This window comes from Mus caroli, chromosome 7 (genome assembly GCF_900094665.2).
Source record: "Mus caroli chromosome 7, CAROLI_EIJ_v1.1, whole genome shotgun sequence".
Taxonomy (NCBI): domain Eukaryota; kingdom Metazoa; phylum Chordata; class Mammalia; order Rodentia; family Muridae; genus Mus; species Mus caroli.
The window spans coordinates 122,796,673-122,815,677 of NC_034576.1; the positions used below are offsets into that span (position 1 = coordinate 122,796,673).

Consider the following 19,005-nt stretch of genomic DNA (forward strand, 5'->3'; position numbering starts at 1 on the left):
AAAAAAAAAAAAAAAAAAAAAAAAAAAAAAAAAAAAAAAAAAAAAAAAGACAACTAGCTCTAGAGAAGCCATGAGAATGAGAGCTAATTGGCATGTTTCTAGAGTTCTTGTTTTCATAGCTCTTCACAGCATTTTACCAAATCCTAACAACCTACAACAAAGATGTGGCTCTCCCAATCTAGATAAGAGGTCCCTGAGGCTTGAACTACTAAGTGACTTTGACAAGGCAACAAGGTGACAGATCTTGGACCTGATTTCAGAACAAGTAGCCTGAAGTGGTTTTCCCTCTCATGACTTCATCCTGCTGTGCATCCCTGACTCCTAGGCACACCACCAGAGAGCCCAAAGCCAACACTGGCAAAACATGTCTTGCATTGGATAGAAAACAGGTTCCCCCCAGAGACCTAAGAAGTGAGGTGATTTTGATGAGGTAGAGCCTTAGGCTTGGAGGGGTTAAATTCCAGAACCAGGGCAAGCTCCTACGTGTCTGCATACTTGCATAGTAGGTCAGTGTAGAATGTTGGGGGGGGGCGCAGGGGGGGTTGCTGAGAAGGTGCAATGAGATCATGTGTCTCCAAAGGCTAGCTAGGATTAGCACCTCCCCGGAAAGAAGAAGTCTCCATGCACAGTCTAGAGTGGTGAGGTGACTCCGAGTCACTGGCTGAGAATGAACCTGATGGGGAAGATTCTACCACTAAGCTCTAGTCGCCTCAGCTGCAAAAGGACGACAGTAAGAACATGTCCTACTCAGAGTGTCATTAAAAACCAAAGAGATATCGTGTGACTGGAGTATATGAGTGGCGGCAACTGGGCCATGGGAAGACTTCAGGGTCAGGCTGACTCTCTGAAGGCAGGTGGGAAGGGGGCACAAGGGAACCACAGTCACCTGGCTGGAGGATTCCATCACTGGCTGCGGCCCCTTTATTGATGAGGTGGCTAATCTGGAGGTAGGGCCCATTCTGGATGACGACCAGGCCCAATCCCAGCTTGCCCACAGTGAGTTTGGTCTGAATCACTTTGTTCAAGCTGCTTACAGACGTCTTGGCCTTGGAGAGTTGTTCTTTTTCTAAGAGAACAAAGGGGATTTGTTTCAGTGACTTATCAAGACAACACCAGCATGGCAGTGGTGCTTTGGAAATTAGACTTCAGGAGCCCTGTCGTAGTCATCCTAGTCTTTAGTTTCCCCTTTGGGAAAATGAGTGTTGAAAAGTATGTGGAAGCTAAACAGGACAGGTAAAGGGCCGTTGTACGGTCTAGCACAGCGTTAATACCGTTACCACCATCCATTCACTTGACAGTATTTACTGATACAAGCAGTGTGCTCAGGCCCTGGATTAACTATGGGGACCCAGGTGGGCTAACTGCCCTTGTGGCTCTTACAGCCTCATAGAAGACACAGCTGTCAGTCAGCGAGGTAAACACAAACTGGATGCTAAATAGAAAGGTCCAGAGAGCTCTGAACACAACAGGGACCCAAGTTTCACATAGGGACAGGGACCAGCTTTCCCTGAAGGAGTAAATATGAATCAGAGTCAAAGTACCAACCAGCGGGGTAGGAGGGTCTAAGGCAAGAGGAAACCAGCCTTCGTGGGGCTGCCTGGAGCAGCATTGGCAGGTGAGGGAGGCCCACGGCCCGGCAGATGGGCTGCTATCCAGGTCTACCTTAAGGAAATCTTGGAAGCAATTTAAGCTGGATATGATCTCAGGTTGTCATGGTTTTGAATAAAATCACCATGCTGGCTGCTGTGTGGAGCCCAGCATGGAGAGAAGAGGTAAAAGCAGACTGCAGTCCCTCAAGCTTGTCCCAGCCTGGCAGTAGAAATGGGCAGTGGTGGAGCCACACCAGCGTTCCGCACCACACGCAGCTCCTTCTGCATGGGTTAGTGATGCTCTGAGATTCGTCAGGCTTCAGCTGAGTCTGTGTGTCTGGGGTATTTCCAGGATCACTGCTAAGATGGGCTTCCCAGCTTCCCATGTCCAGTGGTCGGGACTCAAGAGGTTCACAGCAGTTCTCAAAGCAGATATCTTTGTTGGATAACTCCAACAACCTCAGTTGGAGAACTGAAGCCTACAAGTTAAATGTACTTATGAAGTAATCTTATTTCAAACAAACAAAAAAATAGCAGTGGGATGGATGAGACGGCTCATCTGGTTAAGGCAGTCAAGCCGGACAAACTGACTTCAGTCCCTGGCGCTCACACGGTAGGAAGAGAAGACTCACACAAGGTCTCCCCGAAACCCCATACACCCACGAAATATCATTTTAAAAGTTTAAAGCGAGAAGAGTGAAAGAACTAACTCAAAAATATCTTTACACATGGTTCCATGTTTAGTCACTGTCCATGGAAAAACTTCTAGAAAACAACAAAACTACAAGAAATGGGGGTGAATAAAGGGCGATTAAGGGGAGTGAACATGTTCTCTTGTTTGAGCGTGGTAGTGGTCAAGAGTATTACATACTTGTGGGAACTCATAGAGCTGTCCACTAAAAAAGAACATCGCACTGAATGCAAAGTTTTATCTCCAACAAACAATGGTAAGAGACTCCGATGTGAGACTGACTGCCCATTTTAAAGGAAAGGCAAATCTAGGAAGGCTTGGAACCCAAGGCATCACCCTCGTCCTGTTTCCCCGTTTACCATTTTTGCTTTTGAGAGAGCCCTTTTCCATTGCTCAGAACAGGGCTCTCTTGATCCTCCCAAAGCCTAGGCTGGAATCTGTCCCAACTTCCAACAGTTTGGAATCCTCGAGATCCCAGATGAGGACCTCAGACCTCGGGGAAACCTCGATCCGTCCACCTCTTCGAATGGCCACCAGGGGGCGCTGCAAGGCTGCTTCCCAGATATTGGGCAGCCTGGTAGTTGCCACACGGCTTCAGTAGACCCTGGAAAATGTGGCACGAGTGAAAACTACTCCAATGTAGAGTATGAAAATTATATGGAAAATTTTTTTCTGCAGGAATGAGCAGAGTTCCAGCTTCACACAAGCCTCTTCATTCATTGTGGGAAAACACTGGAGACAGAGTGAGAGTATAGAGGGGAGAGGGCCTCCATATGTGAGCAACAACAAGGCTGGGAGACTACAGAAGATCCCGTGATCCCCTGAGTGGTGGTATTCAAATATTGTTACATCAACAGCTCTAACTGCCTTGCCAGTGTACTTTACTCATGTGTGTTTTACATGAGAAAGGGCCAAGAATGGCCTGAAAACAGTGAGTCACTATTAGAGACAGATTATTGCTTCCTTTCATTTCCTAAAAATAATTCCTCCTCCCCCACAATTCACTCATACAACAAAAATCCACTGGAAGCCACAGTGTGGCTTGCGGTTATGCTGAGGACAGGAAAGTAGATGAGATGGACAGAAACTTTACCCTCCTGGAAACTGAATTTCCTTTTTTTTTTTTAATCCCCCACTCCCCGCAAGACTGTGTGTAATCTGTGTAGCCCTGGCTGTCCTGGAACTCACTCTGTAGACCAGGCTGGCCTCTACTGCCTCTGCCTGCCAAATGCTGGGGTTAAAGGCACAAGACACCACTGCCTGGCTAGAACTTTTCTTTCTCTCCTTCTGCCCTCCTCTTCTTCCTCTTCCTCCTTCCTCTCCTCTTCCTCCCCCTCTTCTTCTTTGAGACATGGTTTTGTTTTGTTTTGTTTTGTTTTGTTTTGTTTTGTTTTGTTTTGTTTTGTTTTAATGTATCATTGGCTGTCCTGAAACTCAAACTCCTAGAGATCCACCTGCCTCTGTCTCTAAAGTGCTGGATTAGAAGCTTGTGCCAGCATTGACCAGCTTGGAAATTGTATTTTTAACATAGATGAAGGAAAGAATTTTAGGAAAGTACAGATTATGGAAAACAAATTTTAGAAGATAAAATAGTATAATGAAGTGGATCACTACTCTGACGGAGGAAAATAAATTAACCACCTTGCCCCAGGGCACTGAGTCCTGTAACAAATGGTTATCGAACACCGATTGAAAGTCCGGTGCTGTGCCAAGACTTTTAGGGTGAGCCTGGGTAGGTCTCAGCTTAGTCTTCTGTTTCTCAACTCTGCCCAAACAATAAACCAGGACGGATTTTCATTGGCTATACCCCTTCCTGCAGGGTTTTGTGCAAAGGGAACCTCCTGCTGCATCTCCTCTGATAGACCACCTTTTTCTTCTTCCAGTTTGGCTGGAATCCATGCAGGTGCCAAGTATATTTTGTCACAAAGTGCACCCTTTACCTCCATCTTCCTGCCAGGAGAGAGTGATTAGAAATGTGGGAATAATTCCCATCAGTGATCTTTCCTTCTCGTGTAGAAAAATGCTTTAGAGTGGATACTAGGGTTGCCCTGACTAAGAGAAATGTGTGATACAAAATTCAAGAGCTGTGCTTTCAGAGCTAAATAACCTTCTCCTCCATCTCCTGCTGCTGCCCGAAGGCCTTTTGCTCAGGACCCCATGTCCCTAGAGCAGCTAGTGGCAGTGCAGGGTTAACACAGGGCTCCCAGCAAGCCTAGCTGTGGCCCTGCCATGGATACCCTATAGTCTCTGATTTCTCTGCTCAGTCTTGTTTCTTTTCTATCTCCACCCAGAGATGTGGGGACCAACAGCATTCTCTAATAACTCCTTGTAACTCAACCTCTTTTCTAGAGAACCCAACCCACAGCATCAAGAGCTAGAGATAACCTGGAGTATAGATGCTAAGAAACGATTCGGGATCTGGACCACCCAGTGGAATGATGACCAATCCTTAGGAGAACTTAGGGAGTTTTGGGGATGGGAAAACTATGAAATTCAAAATATTTCTTTATAAATGGTATGGTATAACAGAGGAAGGAAACGCACTAGCATGGATCCTGGACACAAAATAAAACATTCACTGGGCCATGAGTCGTCAGCAGTAGCAATCCCTAGAAAAAAACAGCAAATGGCTGCCACAGGGACAGGGAGCAGTGCTTGGCACTAAGCTAACATCTGAGCATCACAGGCCTGTCTTACAGGACATGGGTGACAACTGCAACCTGAAAGCTAGAAATGAGGGTCTAAGCTACCCAGCACGTAAGTCACATGAGAGGTTCTGACAACAGGTTAAGAGGGATTGTAGGTGAGTGGGAGGAATGTGATGAGAGGCTCCAATTTGCCTCAAGATGGCAGTGCCCTCATCCAGTAAGAGGGCCACCCAGGTCCTGCAGGAGATGCTTGCAGACCCAAAAAGAAGCAAGTCAAAATTGAGCACTAAGCCATAAAAAGAAATAAGCTTTTTGTTTCTTTTTTGAGACAGTCTCTCTGTGCTGCCCAGGTTGCTCTAAGAACTTGTGGTCCCCCTGCCTCAGCCTACCAAAGACAAGGACTGCAGGCATGTATCCCCATACCCAGCCTTCTATATGCTTTACAAAAAAATTTTCTTGGTTTGATATGTAGGTACACATCTTTTTGTTGTTGTTTTAAGATTTATTTTTTACTATTATATATAAGTACACCATAGCTGTCTTCAGACACACCAGAAGAGGGCATCAGATCTCATTACAGATGGTTGTGAGCCACCACGTGGTTGCTGGGATTTGAACTCAGGACCTTCAGAAGAGCAGTCAGTGTTCTTAACCGCTGAGCCATCTCTCCAGCTCCTGAAGGCACACATCTTTAATTCTAGTGTTCAGGAGGCAAAAGCATGTGTGTTTGTGAATTTAAGGCTAGTCTTGTCTACACAGTGAAATTTGGGCCAACCAGTGCTATATTTCATAAAAGGATTTATTACATTTATGTGTGTATACATGGACATGTGTAGATGAGCATGCATGTGCCCTGGTCAGGATGTAGAGGTCAGAGGAGTTGGTTCTTTCCTTCGACCATGCTGATCCTAAGCATTGAACTCAGGTCCTCAGGACCCATAAGCAAGCACATTTCTACTGAGCCATCTCTCTGGCTTGCATCTCATTACAGTAGGAGTGTTTCATCAAATCCAGGTAAGCCTGTCCCAAGAATGGGTGATATGAAGGGAATTCAAATCACTGGACCAACGTGGTTCTTTTTCCTGTAGTCAACTTTATTAGAAGATGTCGAGGAATTGAAAATTTACTAGGCAGACATGGTACCACATACCTGCCATCCCAGCTCTTGGAAGACAGAGGCAGGGTATAAATTGCATACCAGCCTGGTCTACCTAAGATCCTGTCAAAAGGCCAGGGTGGTGGCACTCGCCTTTAAATGACCCCAACACTCAAGAGGCAGAGGCAGGTGGGTCTCTGAGCTCAAGCCCAGCCTGGTCTACAGAGCAAGTTTCATGACAGTCAATGCTACACTGAGGAAACCTCATACCCAAAACCCAAAACACTTTATGATGACCAGGTTACACACTTCTTGACAACCAAGTTACAGAATAAACTACAAGATGCACTTTGTAATACAGGTGCTCCCTCAGGGCAGAGGGACTGGTCCCCAGCTATGGGGAGGGGTATAGGTTGAATGATCTGATAGAAGTCTTTTAAGGGCATTTGTGTGTAGGCACACATTTCCTTACTTGTGTAGACTATCTATCTGGTCAGCAGGCTACAGGGATCCTCCTGTCTCTATTTCCCCAGCAGGGGGGGTCATAGGCACTGTGTCTGGGCTCATGTGGGTTCCAAGCAAGACCTCCTGCTTGTACAGCAAGCACCTTACTGACCGAGCCATCTCCCAGCCATCTCCCAGCCCTCTGCTGTCGTCTTCTTGATGAACCAGCCTTGGCTGAATACGCTGCTTTCCCCCAAGACAATGCCCACTTCCTGGGGTAGCTAGCACCTAATACCTAGTCAGTACTAGAAGACTTAGTCCCTTTGTCCTGACAGAACTCAAAACACCCACCCTAGCTTGAGAGCTCTCTATCAGTCTGTCAAAACCTCCTGGGTCTGCAGCTGACTTCGGATTAATTCCACTTCCTTCCTTTTCCCCACAGGAATTGGTCCTAAAAGAGCTCCCTAATAAATGTCCTACACACCACCGATCAATAACTTTTCATCTTGGAGACAGTTCCGAGAGAACCAACCTACCAGACAAATTGCCATTTGATCCCTGGGTGTAAGCTTACCTCTGGATTTGACTTTTGTCTTCTCCCACCCTAAGAATCCCAGGCACAAATATGCAACATAGCTACTACCGCTCTCTCGGCCCACGCAGTAAACCTGACGGAGAGAGGAAGTATGTTCATTATCCTGTCAGGGCAAAGATGCTCCTTCAAGTGCAGAGTAATGGCACGGTTTCTGCCCGTTTTCCCTGAAGTCCCATCTGGAGTCAGCCTCTTCCGAGCTGAGTCCTACCATCTATCACAAGAAAGCACGCCACAGTCTCATCCCTTTAACAGCCACCGTATGGCTATTTCTGTCTTTAGACTGCCAGCACAGAGCCCTCCTGGGGGCCATCTATGATCTTCCGGGTCTCCAAGGACTCTCCACCGTAAGGAGCATGGTGGCTCATCTCCGAATAGAAAGATCCCAGCTGTTTACTCAGGTGAGTGATGAGATACCTCTGCTGCACACAAAGTCTGTTCAGGAGGAGAGGAAAAAGAGGCTTAAAGCAAGGACATGCATTTCTCAGTTCAAGTTAGCAGCAGGGCTGGAATTAGCACATACTTTTGCATCCTTTTGCTCTCCCCCCACCCCACCCCCTCATTGCCCCTCAGTTTTGCTTCTGTTAAAATCTAGGTAGAGCTGTAGAGAAGGGAGCTGTGTTGTCCTGTTACCACAGAGACATGGAACGCTGAATTATCAGCGCTATTGGAGACAAACAGAGCGTGCGGCTAAAATGGGAAGTGGTGGGAACTCTGAGCACTGTGCTTGCCTCCTAATTACTATGCCTGTCTTACTTGTAGGAAAAGACCAGGTGAATCACTGTTATCTACAATAATGTGAAACCACTGGAGAAGGATGGAGAAGGATGTTTTTTAATCCTTCTAACACACATACACTCATACACACCCATGCAAGCACACACGAATACATACACACACATGTACACACATGCACACACACACATGTTAATCAGAGGTCTAGAATCTTGAACAGAAGAATACATATACTTCAAGATGTCCTGGTAAATACCGTTGGGTTAAAAGGAAGAATTTATACTTCTTTTTTTCAAACTCAAGAATTAAAGTAGCGTCATCCCACAGAGCTGGAGTTAAAACAGTCACAAACGGTTCCAACCTTTGGCCTTGATCAGTTATGAACATCAATGAGTATTAGTCAGGAATCCTCTCTGTATAGTTACAGCTCCTTTTACTCTGGACAATCAAAGCAGCAGATAAGCCAAAACTAAGCCTGGCGGTGGTGTCGCACGCCTTTAATCCCAGCACTTGGGAGGCAAGGCACAGGCAGGCGGATTTCTGAGTTCCAGGCCAGCCTGGTCTACAAAGTGAGTTCCAGGACAGCCAGGGCTATATCCTGTCTTGAAAAAACAAACAAACAAACAAACAAACAAAAAACCCAAAACTATAAACAAACAAACAAAAAACAAACAAACAAAAAAAGAAGCCAAAACTATGGCTCCTTAGAACTTCCCCTTAGAACAAGAAAGGGAAGAGCTACTGCAGCAACTGACAGGCATTCTATCTGGATCCCCAGGAAACATGAATTACCCGAGTCAGTGTCGATGGCAGAGGAAAAATAAATTATGTAATTAAATATGCACTTAAAAAAAATATACTTGCCCCAAGAGACCAGTGTTTGGGTTGAAAAGTCTTTAGACCAGCAATCAACTCCATTTTCCCCAATCTACGTGGTGGCACTGGTGCCCATTATGCAAGGATGCTGGATTTGGTGGAATTTGAAACCTGCTGGGTTTTGTGGACATGTAGGCATCCCAAAAATAGAGACAAAAGTCGCTCTTCTGGGTCTTTCTAGAGATAGCTTAGGTGGTACTTAAGCAGAAAAATCATCTCCATTTGCTCTATGGAGTGCTGAGAAAGAGATGGATATAAAGTCAGGGTTAATGGTGATTTAGCAGAGAGCCACGGTGGAAGGAAACCTCCAGGGGGTAGCAATATCGTAGACAAATCCCGTTATTGTAACAATTCATATTATTGTTTCCTGTTTCTGCACTAAATCTAAGGCTCTTCCCACACCCTTACTCTGTAAATATCACTAAACACCTGGTAGGGGCAAACTAACAAGCGTTTCAGGTTATTCTTCATCGCTTTCTGTTATCAGCAAGTTCTTCCTTCTGTCTGCAAAACACACACATCTGCTCATTTTTCTCTTTCTTGACTACCATAACTAAAAACCACAATTCTCTGTCTTAGACTGCGGGGCCATTTCTGGTGTCCCTACATTCGCTGCCCTTCCTCCCCCCCCCCCCATTATAATCTATTTATACCATAGATCTTCACAAACCAAATAAGGTCATGTCACTATCCTGGTCGAAAACCCTCCAGTTCCTTCCCATTGCATCTGGAACAAAATCCAAATACACATTTGGTGAATTTAAAGACAGAATCTCACTGTTTAGCCTAGGTTGTCATGGAACTGGTGTCTTTCCAGCTTCCGCTTCCCGAGAGGTGGGATTCGTAGGCGCGTGCCCACCCCGAATGCCACCTCTGGCCTCTGCCACCTTTTCTCCTACCACTCACTCTCTAGTCACACGGGCCGTTCTGCAGGTCCCTGAACCTGACAATCCACTTTCTCTCTCCCCAGTGACTGTTTCCTTGTCTCTGGAACAGTCTACCTAATCCCCACAGGACAAATCTTTAAGATCTCAGGGGTCTCCGACCCGAACCACCGTAGCAGCCCCCAGCGCCGGGCTGAGCCCACGCCCCCGCGGGAAGGCTCTGCAGGGCAGCCCTGGGCGCCGCCGGCCGGCGCACGGTTTCGCTTCCGGGTGAGGGGCGGGCGGGCCGAGCAGTTCCGGGGCGGGCGGCGGCTGTGGGTCCCGGCGCGGAGGGCGCGAGCGCGCGGCGCGGGCCGAGGGCCGAGGGCCGAGGGCGGCGGCGCGGGGACCCCGGGGCCCGGCGGCCCATGGGGCGCGAGGAGTGAGGCCGCGGCCTGCCCTGCGGTGGGGGGTGGGGGGAGCGGGGCGGGGCGATGGATAAACTGACCATCATCTCAGGATGTCTCTTTCTGGCCGCCGATATCTTCGCCATCGCCAGCATCGCCAACCCGGACTGGATCAACACCGGGGAGTCGGCGGGTGAGCGGCGTGCGCGGGCCGGGAGGGTGACCGTCTCCCGGGTCTGCGGTCCCGAGGGTTAAAGGTCGGCGCCGGGGTGGGGGGGCTGGCGGAGGCTGTTTGCCGTGGCTCCCCCTTTCCCCTTTGAAGTGTCTGTGGTTATAGTCTTTGCTTTATTTTAGGCCTGGGGGTGGTGGTGGCTATAATAATACTAATAATAAACTTCATTTTATGGAGCATCTTTCATTCCAGCGCATCTCACGCACACACGCGCGCGCTGGAGATATCTTAATAGTAGTTAGAAAATTAAATAACACATTAGAGTCGCTGGCAGCCCCAGCGGCAGTGCCTGCTGGAACGTTGGTGCTGGAGGCGGGTGTGTGTGTGGGGGGTGTCCTCAAGAAAGAGGCGGGCATCTTTCCGAAGGGTATCCCAGGTGAATGCGCTGGCAGGATTCTCAGCTCCAGCCCTCCCTTGCTTCTCTCTTTCTCACCTAGACCTGCGAGACCAAACCTTTAATTAATGTACACAGCTGTCAGGAGAACTGCTCAGAATTAAGGAACAGTCTTGTATTTGAACTGCTTGTTCAGCGAAGGTGAAGGGGAATGAGGAGTGGGGACCCTTCAAATGATTTGTTATAAAATGTATCGCTGTGCTGTCAAACTTCTTAAGTGCCGCATAGGGTTCTCAATTTATCCAGCAATATTTTTAGCTCTTAAAACAAAACAAAACAAAACGGTAGCTGGGACATTTGTTGCTTTCTTCTTCCTCTCTAACCTAGACCTAGTAACACAAAATCATGCTGCCAGATGTACTGGTTATTAACATAACACTGAAGAATTCCACTTGTCTTGGCTGTAGAGTTTTAGCAGAGCTGTTAATTGTAACACATAAAAAGAGAGTTTGGGAATCATGTGGAGTTTGGTAATACCTGTGGGCTGTTTCTAAAAGTGTTGCTGACTCCAGACAGTGTACTTGACTATGTGTGTGAACAGACATTCAGTTCATTACCACCGTTGTTTTTACTCTGACTGTATGTGTAGCGACTCCTTTGTGAGACTTTCTAAGTATCACATGCTTAGGAGCAAAGGTTCGCACTGTTGAGTAGAGAGATCCTTATTGGAAAAAGATCTTTTGGTGGAATCCCTGTAGGTAGTGGCTGGAATGCCCACGAGCAAGGCAAGGCAGCTCGGGGAAGGGAAGTGCTACTGTACATTATATAAGAGCAGAACGGTGCAGCCTTCCAGTGCTGATGTTGCAAAGGCCACTGGAGAGAAAGCAAGAGGAGAATAAGTACAGCACTCAGATTTGGAGTTGAAGTCTTTGCCTGTGAGTTGGCAAAGACAGGAAAGGGACAGTAACCTGAAGTTTGCAGAAAGGGAAACTGTCTGAGAAAGGGAAGCAGCTGCAGAGAGAGTGCGACCGGTAGGCACATTGTCCGGCTCTGTGCGTGGTGGCTGTGGCTGTACAGTGTGACAACCTTCCTGCCCCACTGATCCTTTGACACTGGTGAATTTTCTAAATAGGGACAGTGAATAGATAGTGAGCTTTCTAAATGCCCTTGGAAAGAAAACATCAACAATACTTATACGAAGTAAATAATCAAAAGTAAAAATAGTTACATCTCTCAAATCAGTGAGAGAATCACAAGGAGCACAAGTAGGATGTGGAATGGGAGGACTGGTCACTCGTGAGCTCACACTCCAGGGTCTCAGGAGGGACCTTGTGGGTAGCAAGGCTCTCCACCGTTTCCCTTCCTTGTGTTCAGTCTATTGGCATTTTGATGGTGGTGTTTTAGTGCAGTCATTTTCAGCGTCGATTTTACTTACGTCTGTGGGTTTTCCTACATACATGTCTATGTACCCTGTGCATGTCTGGAACTGGAAGAGGCCTGAAGAGGTTCTGAAGTAACAGATGCTGTGAACCACCATGTGGGTGCTGGGGATCAGGTCACAGTCTTATGGAAGAGTAGCCAGCCCTTTGAACTACCAAGCCATCTCTCCAGGCCCTTTATTGCAAATTTTAAATGATTTTTAAAAATACATCTAAAAAGACAGCAGAACTCTTAGAACTAATGTAATCTGCACGGTGTAGTTAGAAAACCAATGTAGTGAACTGAGGAAGGAGCCAGGGTTCACATCCGAGTCCCTTAGCCTCCCTGTGTCTGTTTTTGCCTCTGTAAAATAAGGACATTAGACACCTCCTTGGCTTCTAGTGATGGCTCTCCGCATTAATCCATGGGGAGCATAAAGAATGGTCCCTGGCATTCTCAGCACTGAATACTTAGTATAAATAAGTAACTGTCATATTGCTGTTGTGCAGTAAGCCTTAAACTTTTACTGTGGGAAGTGACAGGACTTCATTAGATGTTCTTGGAAATATGTAAACATCAAGAATATCATCCCAGAGCTTAGACAGAGCTAAACATCTTCCTTCATGCTTTGTGTTTTCTGTCACTTCTGCATTGTTCCTCTTGCTGTGTTTTTCAGCCTTGGTGCTCCTCAGCCTCTTCGTCAAACACCAGAACCCCAGCTGATAAACGTATCAGCTTGTTGCCAGAGAGTAGGGACCACACCACACTTTGGACCACTTTAAGTTTGTTTTTGCTGAATTGGTCCCAATACAGAAAAGGTACAGTCTGTGTATTTTTACCTGGCTGTAAGAATCTTTGCTGCGTTTGTTCTGATAGCCGTGGTTTATGCACAAGCTTCTGTAGATGCAATGAAACCTCTTGCTTGCGAGGGAAAGTGCCTGGGGAAAGCGCATCTAAAGGACCCTTAGCAGTGTCCATTAGGACAACCAGGAATGCTCCATGCTGGGAGGATATAATGACAGTTATATAAGTCTGCCCTGTTGAGGGCAGACTCTTGCTGCCTGGTGGACTCAGCATTAACAGCAGTATCAGTTATGTAGTGCTGTGTGCTATCTCGAGTCCAGAGACTCCAGCTACTTGCTGTGATTCCTTTGGCTTCATGTGTTTGGCTGATGTAAACTTGTCATTTCTCCATCTCCCTGTGTCTCTCTGTTGTATATGGTATGTGAGAGTCATGGTGACGAGGGTTCCTTTTAAGAAAATGTTGTTGGGGCTGTGGTGTAGAGCTTCTAGATTGAGTCCTAGAAAGGAATCTTTTCCTTGGAATGCTAGCCACAGTTTTCATTTGTCTTAAATGAGGTTTAAAGTAAACTCATTAGGGCTTTGAGTTTTGCCAGATTATAGATTAGGAAAAGAGCAGATTTGAGTTTCAGTCTCGAATGTTGGCTTTTGGCTTCATAGACATTGCTTAACCTCAGTGTCGCTCTTTTCTCTTGTCCCTGAAGAAGCAAACTTTTTTGCAACCAAAAAAAAAAAAAAAAAGCTGTTAGTTTGAGTCTGATCAACCATTAAGCTATTTCAGACCTCTAGATGGGGGCATTGTCCCTCCACAGCAAGGGTCTCAGTGACCACTCTAAACAGCCTGGCCTAGTGCTCTCTTTGAAGGGGCTGCATTTCCCCAAACCTCCTTTTTTTAGGTGTATAAAAGAGCTTGTCCCTTACATCTGATCAGAGCCTCTACTGTGGGTGTGTAAGAACAGGCAGCTGCATCTGCTCCTGAAGATGCTTGCATTCTTCTATCTGTTTGGATGGGATGTTGGTGCTTGAAGTGGGGAGCAGACACTAATACCCTTGTCCCTGCTACTGTTTCTGTTTTTTGAGACAGAGTCTACTTCAGGCTTGCCCTGAGCTCATTACATGAGTCAAGGTTCTGGGAAGAACTGATTTTATGTATATATGCACTATAAGAGATATTTTCTAGACTGACTTAACAGTTGATAAGGACTGGGTGTTCATCAGTGGCTATCTACATGTTAGAGAGGCTGAGAATCTGGTAACTGCTCAGTCAGGACTAGATGCTTCAGCAACCCCAGTCTGGCTCTGAAGACCTGGAAGGCCTAGAAGTTGACTTCCTATGGCAGCAACAGCAACAAGATAGACACTGGCAAGAAGCCAGCCAGGCAAGCGCCACTGTTTCCCTCTGACCTGTCTAAATGTAGGCTGTCCTTCAGGTGTCGCCCACTCTGGATATATTTTATAGGAGAAAGACTCAAAAGACTCACGAAGAAATATTACGGATACTTTCTAAACCAGAGAACATGGTCTCAAGGCTTCTGCTCTCCTGCTAATCAGACCACGTCTTTTTCTAAAGTCACCCCAGCGGACCAACAGAACAAGTCCTTAGAAGGCTAGCTCATTCAGGAATGACGTTACAGAGCTGTTTCATGCATGTTCTTTCTGGATATATCTTCACCCACCAGCCAAAGATATGGCCCTTATCTGTTTTTAGAAGTGCTCACATTGATAAGATTATCACATTCACTGTGTAGCCCAGCCAGATCAACCCACTGTCCTCCTGCCTCCGAATCCTGGGAACCAAGATTATAAGGCCTGTGCCAACATGTGGCCACTAGCTTTATTCTGTTCCTATTTTAAATTCGTTCAAGGGGAAATGATTAACTAAAATGTGACGTTAGTGCTTACAGAAGAGGATATTGAAGACTGGCTTATTTGAGGACAAGAACTTTTCTACTATTGGATCCCAAAATGTAGACTTAACTTTCCAGTTCTAAGCAGAAGTGGGAACCTGTTCCTGCAAAAGCGCTGGAGGGAAAGAACCGATGTGTTTTCACAGGTAAAAAGCCTGGACTGTAGTACCTGGTTCTACACTAACAGATGAAGTCACCCAATCCCTTCTCTCTGCAGCCTCTGGCTTTCATGTCTGACATTTTCTCAAGTCTAAAGCTTGAGAGAGAACTTGGGGAATGGAGAGACTTGGGAAAAGAAGCATTTGCTTTCAGGTTCCTGCCATTGTCCCCAAACAAAGCAGTTACGTTCCACCTAGGCGACTGGCAGCATTGATGGCTCTCTGAGACTGGACCAACGCGATTCTGCCTGGACACTGGGTTAAAACAGTAAATGCTCCTACCTAAGCAGACTCACTTAGTAAGTACTGGAAAATTATTATCGACTGATAATAAAGCCTTTCCCTTGAGCTGTGTAACTCCAGTGTTCACAGACACGTAGCGTGAAGCAGCTCTGTAACGTCATTCCTGAATGAGCTAGCCTTCAAGGACTTGTTCTGTTGGTCCGCTGGGGTGACTTTAGAAAAAGACGTGGTCTGATTAGCAGGAGAGCAGAAGCCTTGAGACCATGTTCTCTGGTTTAGAAAGTATCAGTAATATTTCTTCATGAGTCTTTTGAGTCTTTCTCCTATAAAATTATTTTTCAACAACTTTACTGAGACATAATTATAAAATACTCAGCTTGTGTATACAATTCAGTGGTTTTTAGTTTACTCACAAAACTGAATACTCATATTACCACATCAATTTTAGAGTGTTTTCATTATTTCAAAGAGCAAGCGCATACCTCTTAGCCATCATCCTGAACTTCTTAGCCTTAAGCAACCACTAATCTTCCAGCCTAGAGAGTTATAGATTCTGGGTATTTTAAGTTAGTGGAATTTTTATGATTGGCTTTTTCCATTTATATTTTAAACTCCCTCAATATTGGACTTTTAAAATACTTTTTGTTGCTGGGCGTGGTGTCACACGCCTTTAATCCCAGCGCTTGGGAGGCAGAGGCAGGTGGATTTCTGAGTTTGAGGCCAGCCTGGTCTACAAAGTGAGTTCCAGGACAGCCAGAGCTACGAAGAGAAACCCTGTCTCGAAAAACCAAAAAAAAAAAAAAAAAAAAAAAAAAAAAAAAAAAAAAAAAAAAACCAAACTTTTTGTTGCTGAATAACAATCCATTGTAGCAATAAAGTACTTTTTATTTACCCAGTCATCAGGCAATAGAAGAACATTCTATAATGATAAAGTAGTACACCAATGTTCTTTTAAAAAGTAACATTATGGAACTGGAAAGATGGCACACTTGATGTTTTTGTGGAAGACCTAAGTTCAGTTCCCAGCACCTATATCAGGCAGCTTACAACTACTTGTAGCTCTAGCTTCAGGGCATCCAATACCCTCCTTTGGCCTCCACAGGCATCTGCACTCAGGTATACATACCTACACACAAGTATATACAGATATACATAAGTAAAAAAAGAATCTTTTTTTTTTTTTAGTGACATTATCAGAACTTAAACATATCAAGTAATAAGAACTTTGGAGAAAATTCAAAGACAAGTCTTTGATACCCTCACAGCTTGAAATTATCTGATACTGAATTTCACAGTATAAACCAGATTTCCTAAAATGAGATTAAGGATCCTGAGCAAAACATTGATTTTTTTTCCCCTTTCTGGTCTTCCAGAATTAATTTTTTTAAATGATTATTTATTTATTATATGTAAGTACACTGTAGCTGTCTTCAGACACTCCAGAAGAGGGAGTCAGATCTCGTTATGGATGGTTGTGAGCCCCCATGTGGTTGCTGGGATTTGAACTCCAGACCTTCGGAAGATCAGTCGGGTGCTCTTACCCACTGAGCCATCTCACCAGCCCCAGAATTCATTTTTTATCAGTACCAACAGAGATGTAACCAGACATTAAGTCTAATGGGCCTGAATGTGTTGTAGGGAGAATTGGTTCACAGAGCATGGACAGAAGGCAAGAATAATGAGAAATCATTAAAAGAAGGAATTCAGAAAAAAATTGCCCGTGTGTTCATTAGATTGGTGGCATCTGCCACAGCTCCTCTTAAAACTGGTTTAATAATAGTCACAAACACCAGTCACCACTCTTTAGCCTAGAGTGACCAAAACAGTGTCAGTTTTAAATTCTTTGCATGATAAATGTAGGTTTGTCTTAGAGTCACTTGCAGTAAGATGCCTCAGTAAGATTTGGAGCAAGTAGATTTAGGTTTTGATTCTTGAAATCTCCATGGTTTATGGCATGTAACTACCCCTCAGCTGTAAAATAAAGGTGAAATGGTTAGTTCAAAAGATGATTATTAGCTGGCCATGGTGGCCAGTTTTGGCCACCACTTTGGAGGCAGGGAAGGCAGAGACAGGCAGATTTCTTGAGTTCAAGGCCAGCCTGGTCTACAGAGTGAGTTCCAGGACAGCCAGGGCTACACAGAGAAACCTTGTGTCAAAAACAAACAAAACAAACAAATAAAAACCCACCACAGAATATGATTCTTTTTAAAAATGTAGCATGTAGGGATCAGCACATTGTTTGATAGACAGTAGGTGCCTGGATATTAGTCACAGTTGCTACTGTTACATAGAAAGCCAAAACACCTGGCATGTGGAGGGCTGTTCTTTTGCACTATCTGTCTTGTTTACTTTTGCTCTGCCTTGTTCCAAAAAGAGATTTAAGGCAACATGGCGTGTCTGTAGTTAAATATTCCTAAAACCCAGCTGGGTCCAATCTGGGCAGAAGGACTGCATGGTTAAGTGTAGCAGCAATATAAACTTAATGGGACTCATGTAAGTTCCCAAGTCAAGAGTGCCTTGGGTTTATGTGTATGTGAAAGAGAGTAAAGAATTTTTATAAGCCAGAGGCAGCCAGCATTGCAGGAAGGGCACAGGTTTGGAACAAACAACAAATAGTTACATTGCATCATCACTGCGAGCCAAGTCATCGTTTTTAGACAGATTGCAGACTTTTTTTTTAAAGGGTCTCATGTGTTCCAAGCTTAATAATTACTGAAGCCATTGCACTTTGTCACAAGAAATGGGGGATGATTTTGTGTGTTCACCGAAGTCTAATAAAGAAGTGTCTGGGTGGGAGTCTGTCTTCAGCACTCATCCTGTGCAGAGCTTGCTGTGTGCCCTGTTGTTAAACGTTGGTTACCCTGAGTACTTGCCAGCTTTTCATCAAGTGAGTAGAATAGTATGTCCCTCTGAGACTGCCTGCTGCAGAATTGACAGAAGAGAGACTGTGTGTACATGTGTCTTTGAGTTAGCACCAACCTGCATGTATGCTTTGCTTCTGTAAAGTTGCAGTGTATGACTCCAGTTCAGTTTTGAGGCAGACATTTCTTTGAATTACTGTGTTAATTGACTTATTTTTAATTAGAAATGGGCTGCACTTTTTATGTGACTCTTTATGTGACTCAGCTATAAATAAAATGTCACATTTGGCATTTTGACACTTGCTGCTGTATATATTGAGCAAAAAGGCAGCTGCTGACTTTTAATATAGATCGTTCAACTGAGGACCGTATCCTATAGTCAGAGAGTAAACAAGAGTAAAAAAAAAAAGTGCAGTGGGACGAGTAAGATGGGAACATGGCGGAGCAGGTTGTTCCTTGCTCTTCTATCTGTGGTCCTGTTGACCTCAGAGCATCACTGGGTCAGCTTTCACCTAGAAATGCCGGAAGAGTAGGTCACCTTCCCACCACGCATGCTAAGCAGTTCTAACTGGGAATGGCAAGACTCAAAAGCTTCTTAGATTACCAAAGATATGGCTATTTCCTTTATATATTGACATCATCTTGATAAAGCAAATCTTTATCTTACCATGAATGTTCCTTGTTGCTCCCTTGGGTATTCCCTAAATTACTGCACTTATTTCCATTCTTACAACAAAGGCTATTGAAGTGTTTGTGGTTTAAAAGGAACTTGTACTGAATATTCAGAAGAATGTTTTAATTTTAGAAATCTCATTTATTGTATGGGTGTTTTTCCTGCTTATATGTTTGTGTACCTAGTATTAATGGAGGACAGAAGAGGGTGTTTGATCTCCTGGAACTGGAGTTACAGATGACTGTGAGCTGCCATGTCGGTGCTGAGAATCAAACCCAAGTCCTTTCAAAGAGCAACCAGTGCTCTTAATTACTAAGCCATGTCTTCAGCCCAGATTGTTTTCTTTTTAGATTTATTTATATATGATGCATATGAATGTTTTACCTGCATCCTCATATATGTACCACTTACATAGCTAGTGCCTACAGAGGTCAGA

The 19,005-nt window shown here is 45.0% G+C and overlaps 2 protein-coding genes and 1 long non-coding RNA gene across 4 annotated transcripts in view; 2 read left to right on the plus strand and 1 right to left on the minus strand.

The window, feature by feature from the left end:
* The window catches only part of Pdzd9 (PDZ domain containing 9), an 11,326-nt gene extending 8,509 nt beyond the window's left edge, over positions 1-2,817 (minus strand). The window contains exons 1-2 of one of the 2 annotated variants that reach the window (XM_021167182.2): positions 2,640-2,817; positions 887-1,066 (exon numbers count right to left, since the gene is read on the minus strand). In XM_021167182.2, the coding sequence (XP_021022841.1) occupies positions 887-1,066; positions 2,640-2,670 (211 nt within the window). In that variant the 5' untranslated portion in view covers positions 2,671-2,817. Of the gene's footprint in view, positions 1-886; positions 1,067-2,639 lie in introns of those variants that run through there. The other variant, XM_029479497.1, reaches the window with a different exon arrangement.
* Positions 2,770-8,120, plus strand: LOC110298144. The gene is made up of 4 exons (XR_002378352.1): positions 2,770-3,211; positions 3,812-4,002; positions 6,911-7,461; positions 7,823-8,120. It is a non-coding gene; the product is annotated as an uncharacterized LOC110298144 (long non-coding RNA).
* A 1,895-nt stretch (positions 8,121-10,015) lies between these two features.
* Mosmo (modulator of smoothened) overlaps positions 10,016-19,005 on the plus strand; it is a 56,646-nt gene continuing 47,656 nt past the window's right edge. Inside the window, exon 1 of the mRNA XM_021167230.2 lies at positions 10,016-10,134. Coding sequence (XP_021022889.1) covers positions 10,029-10,134 — 106 coding nt within the window. The 5' untranslated portion in view covers positions 10,016-10,028. The remainder of the gene's footprint in view (positions 10,135-19,005) is intronic.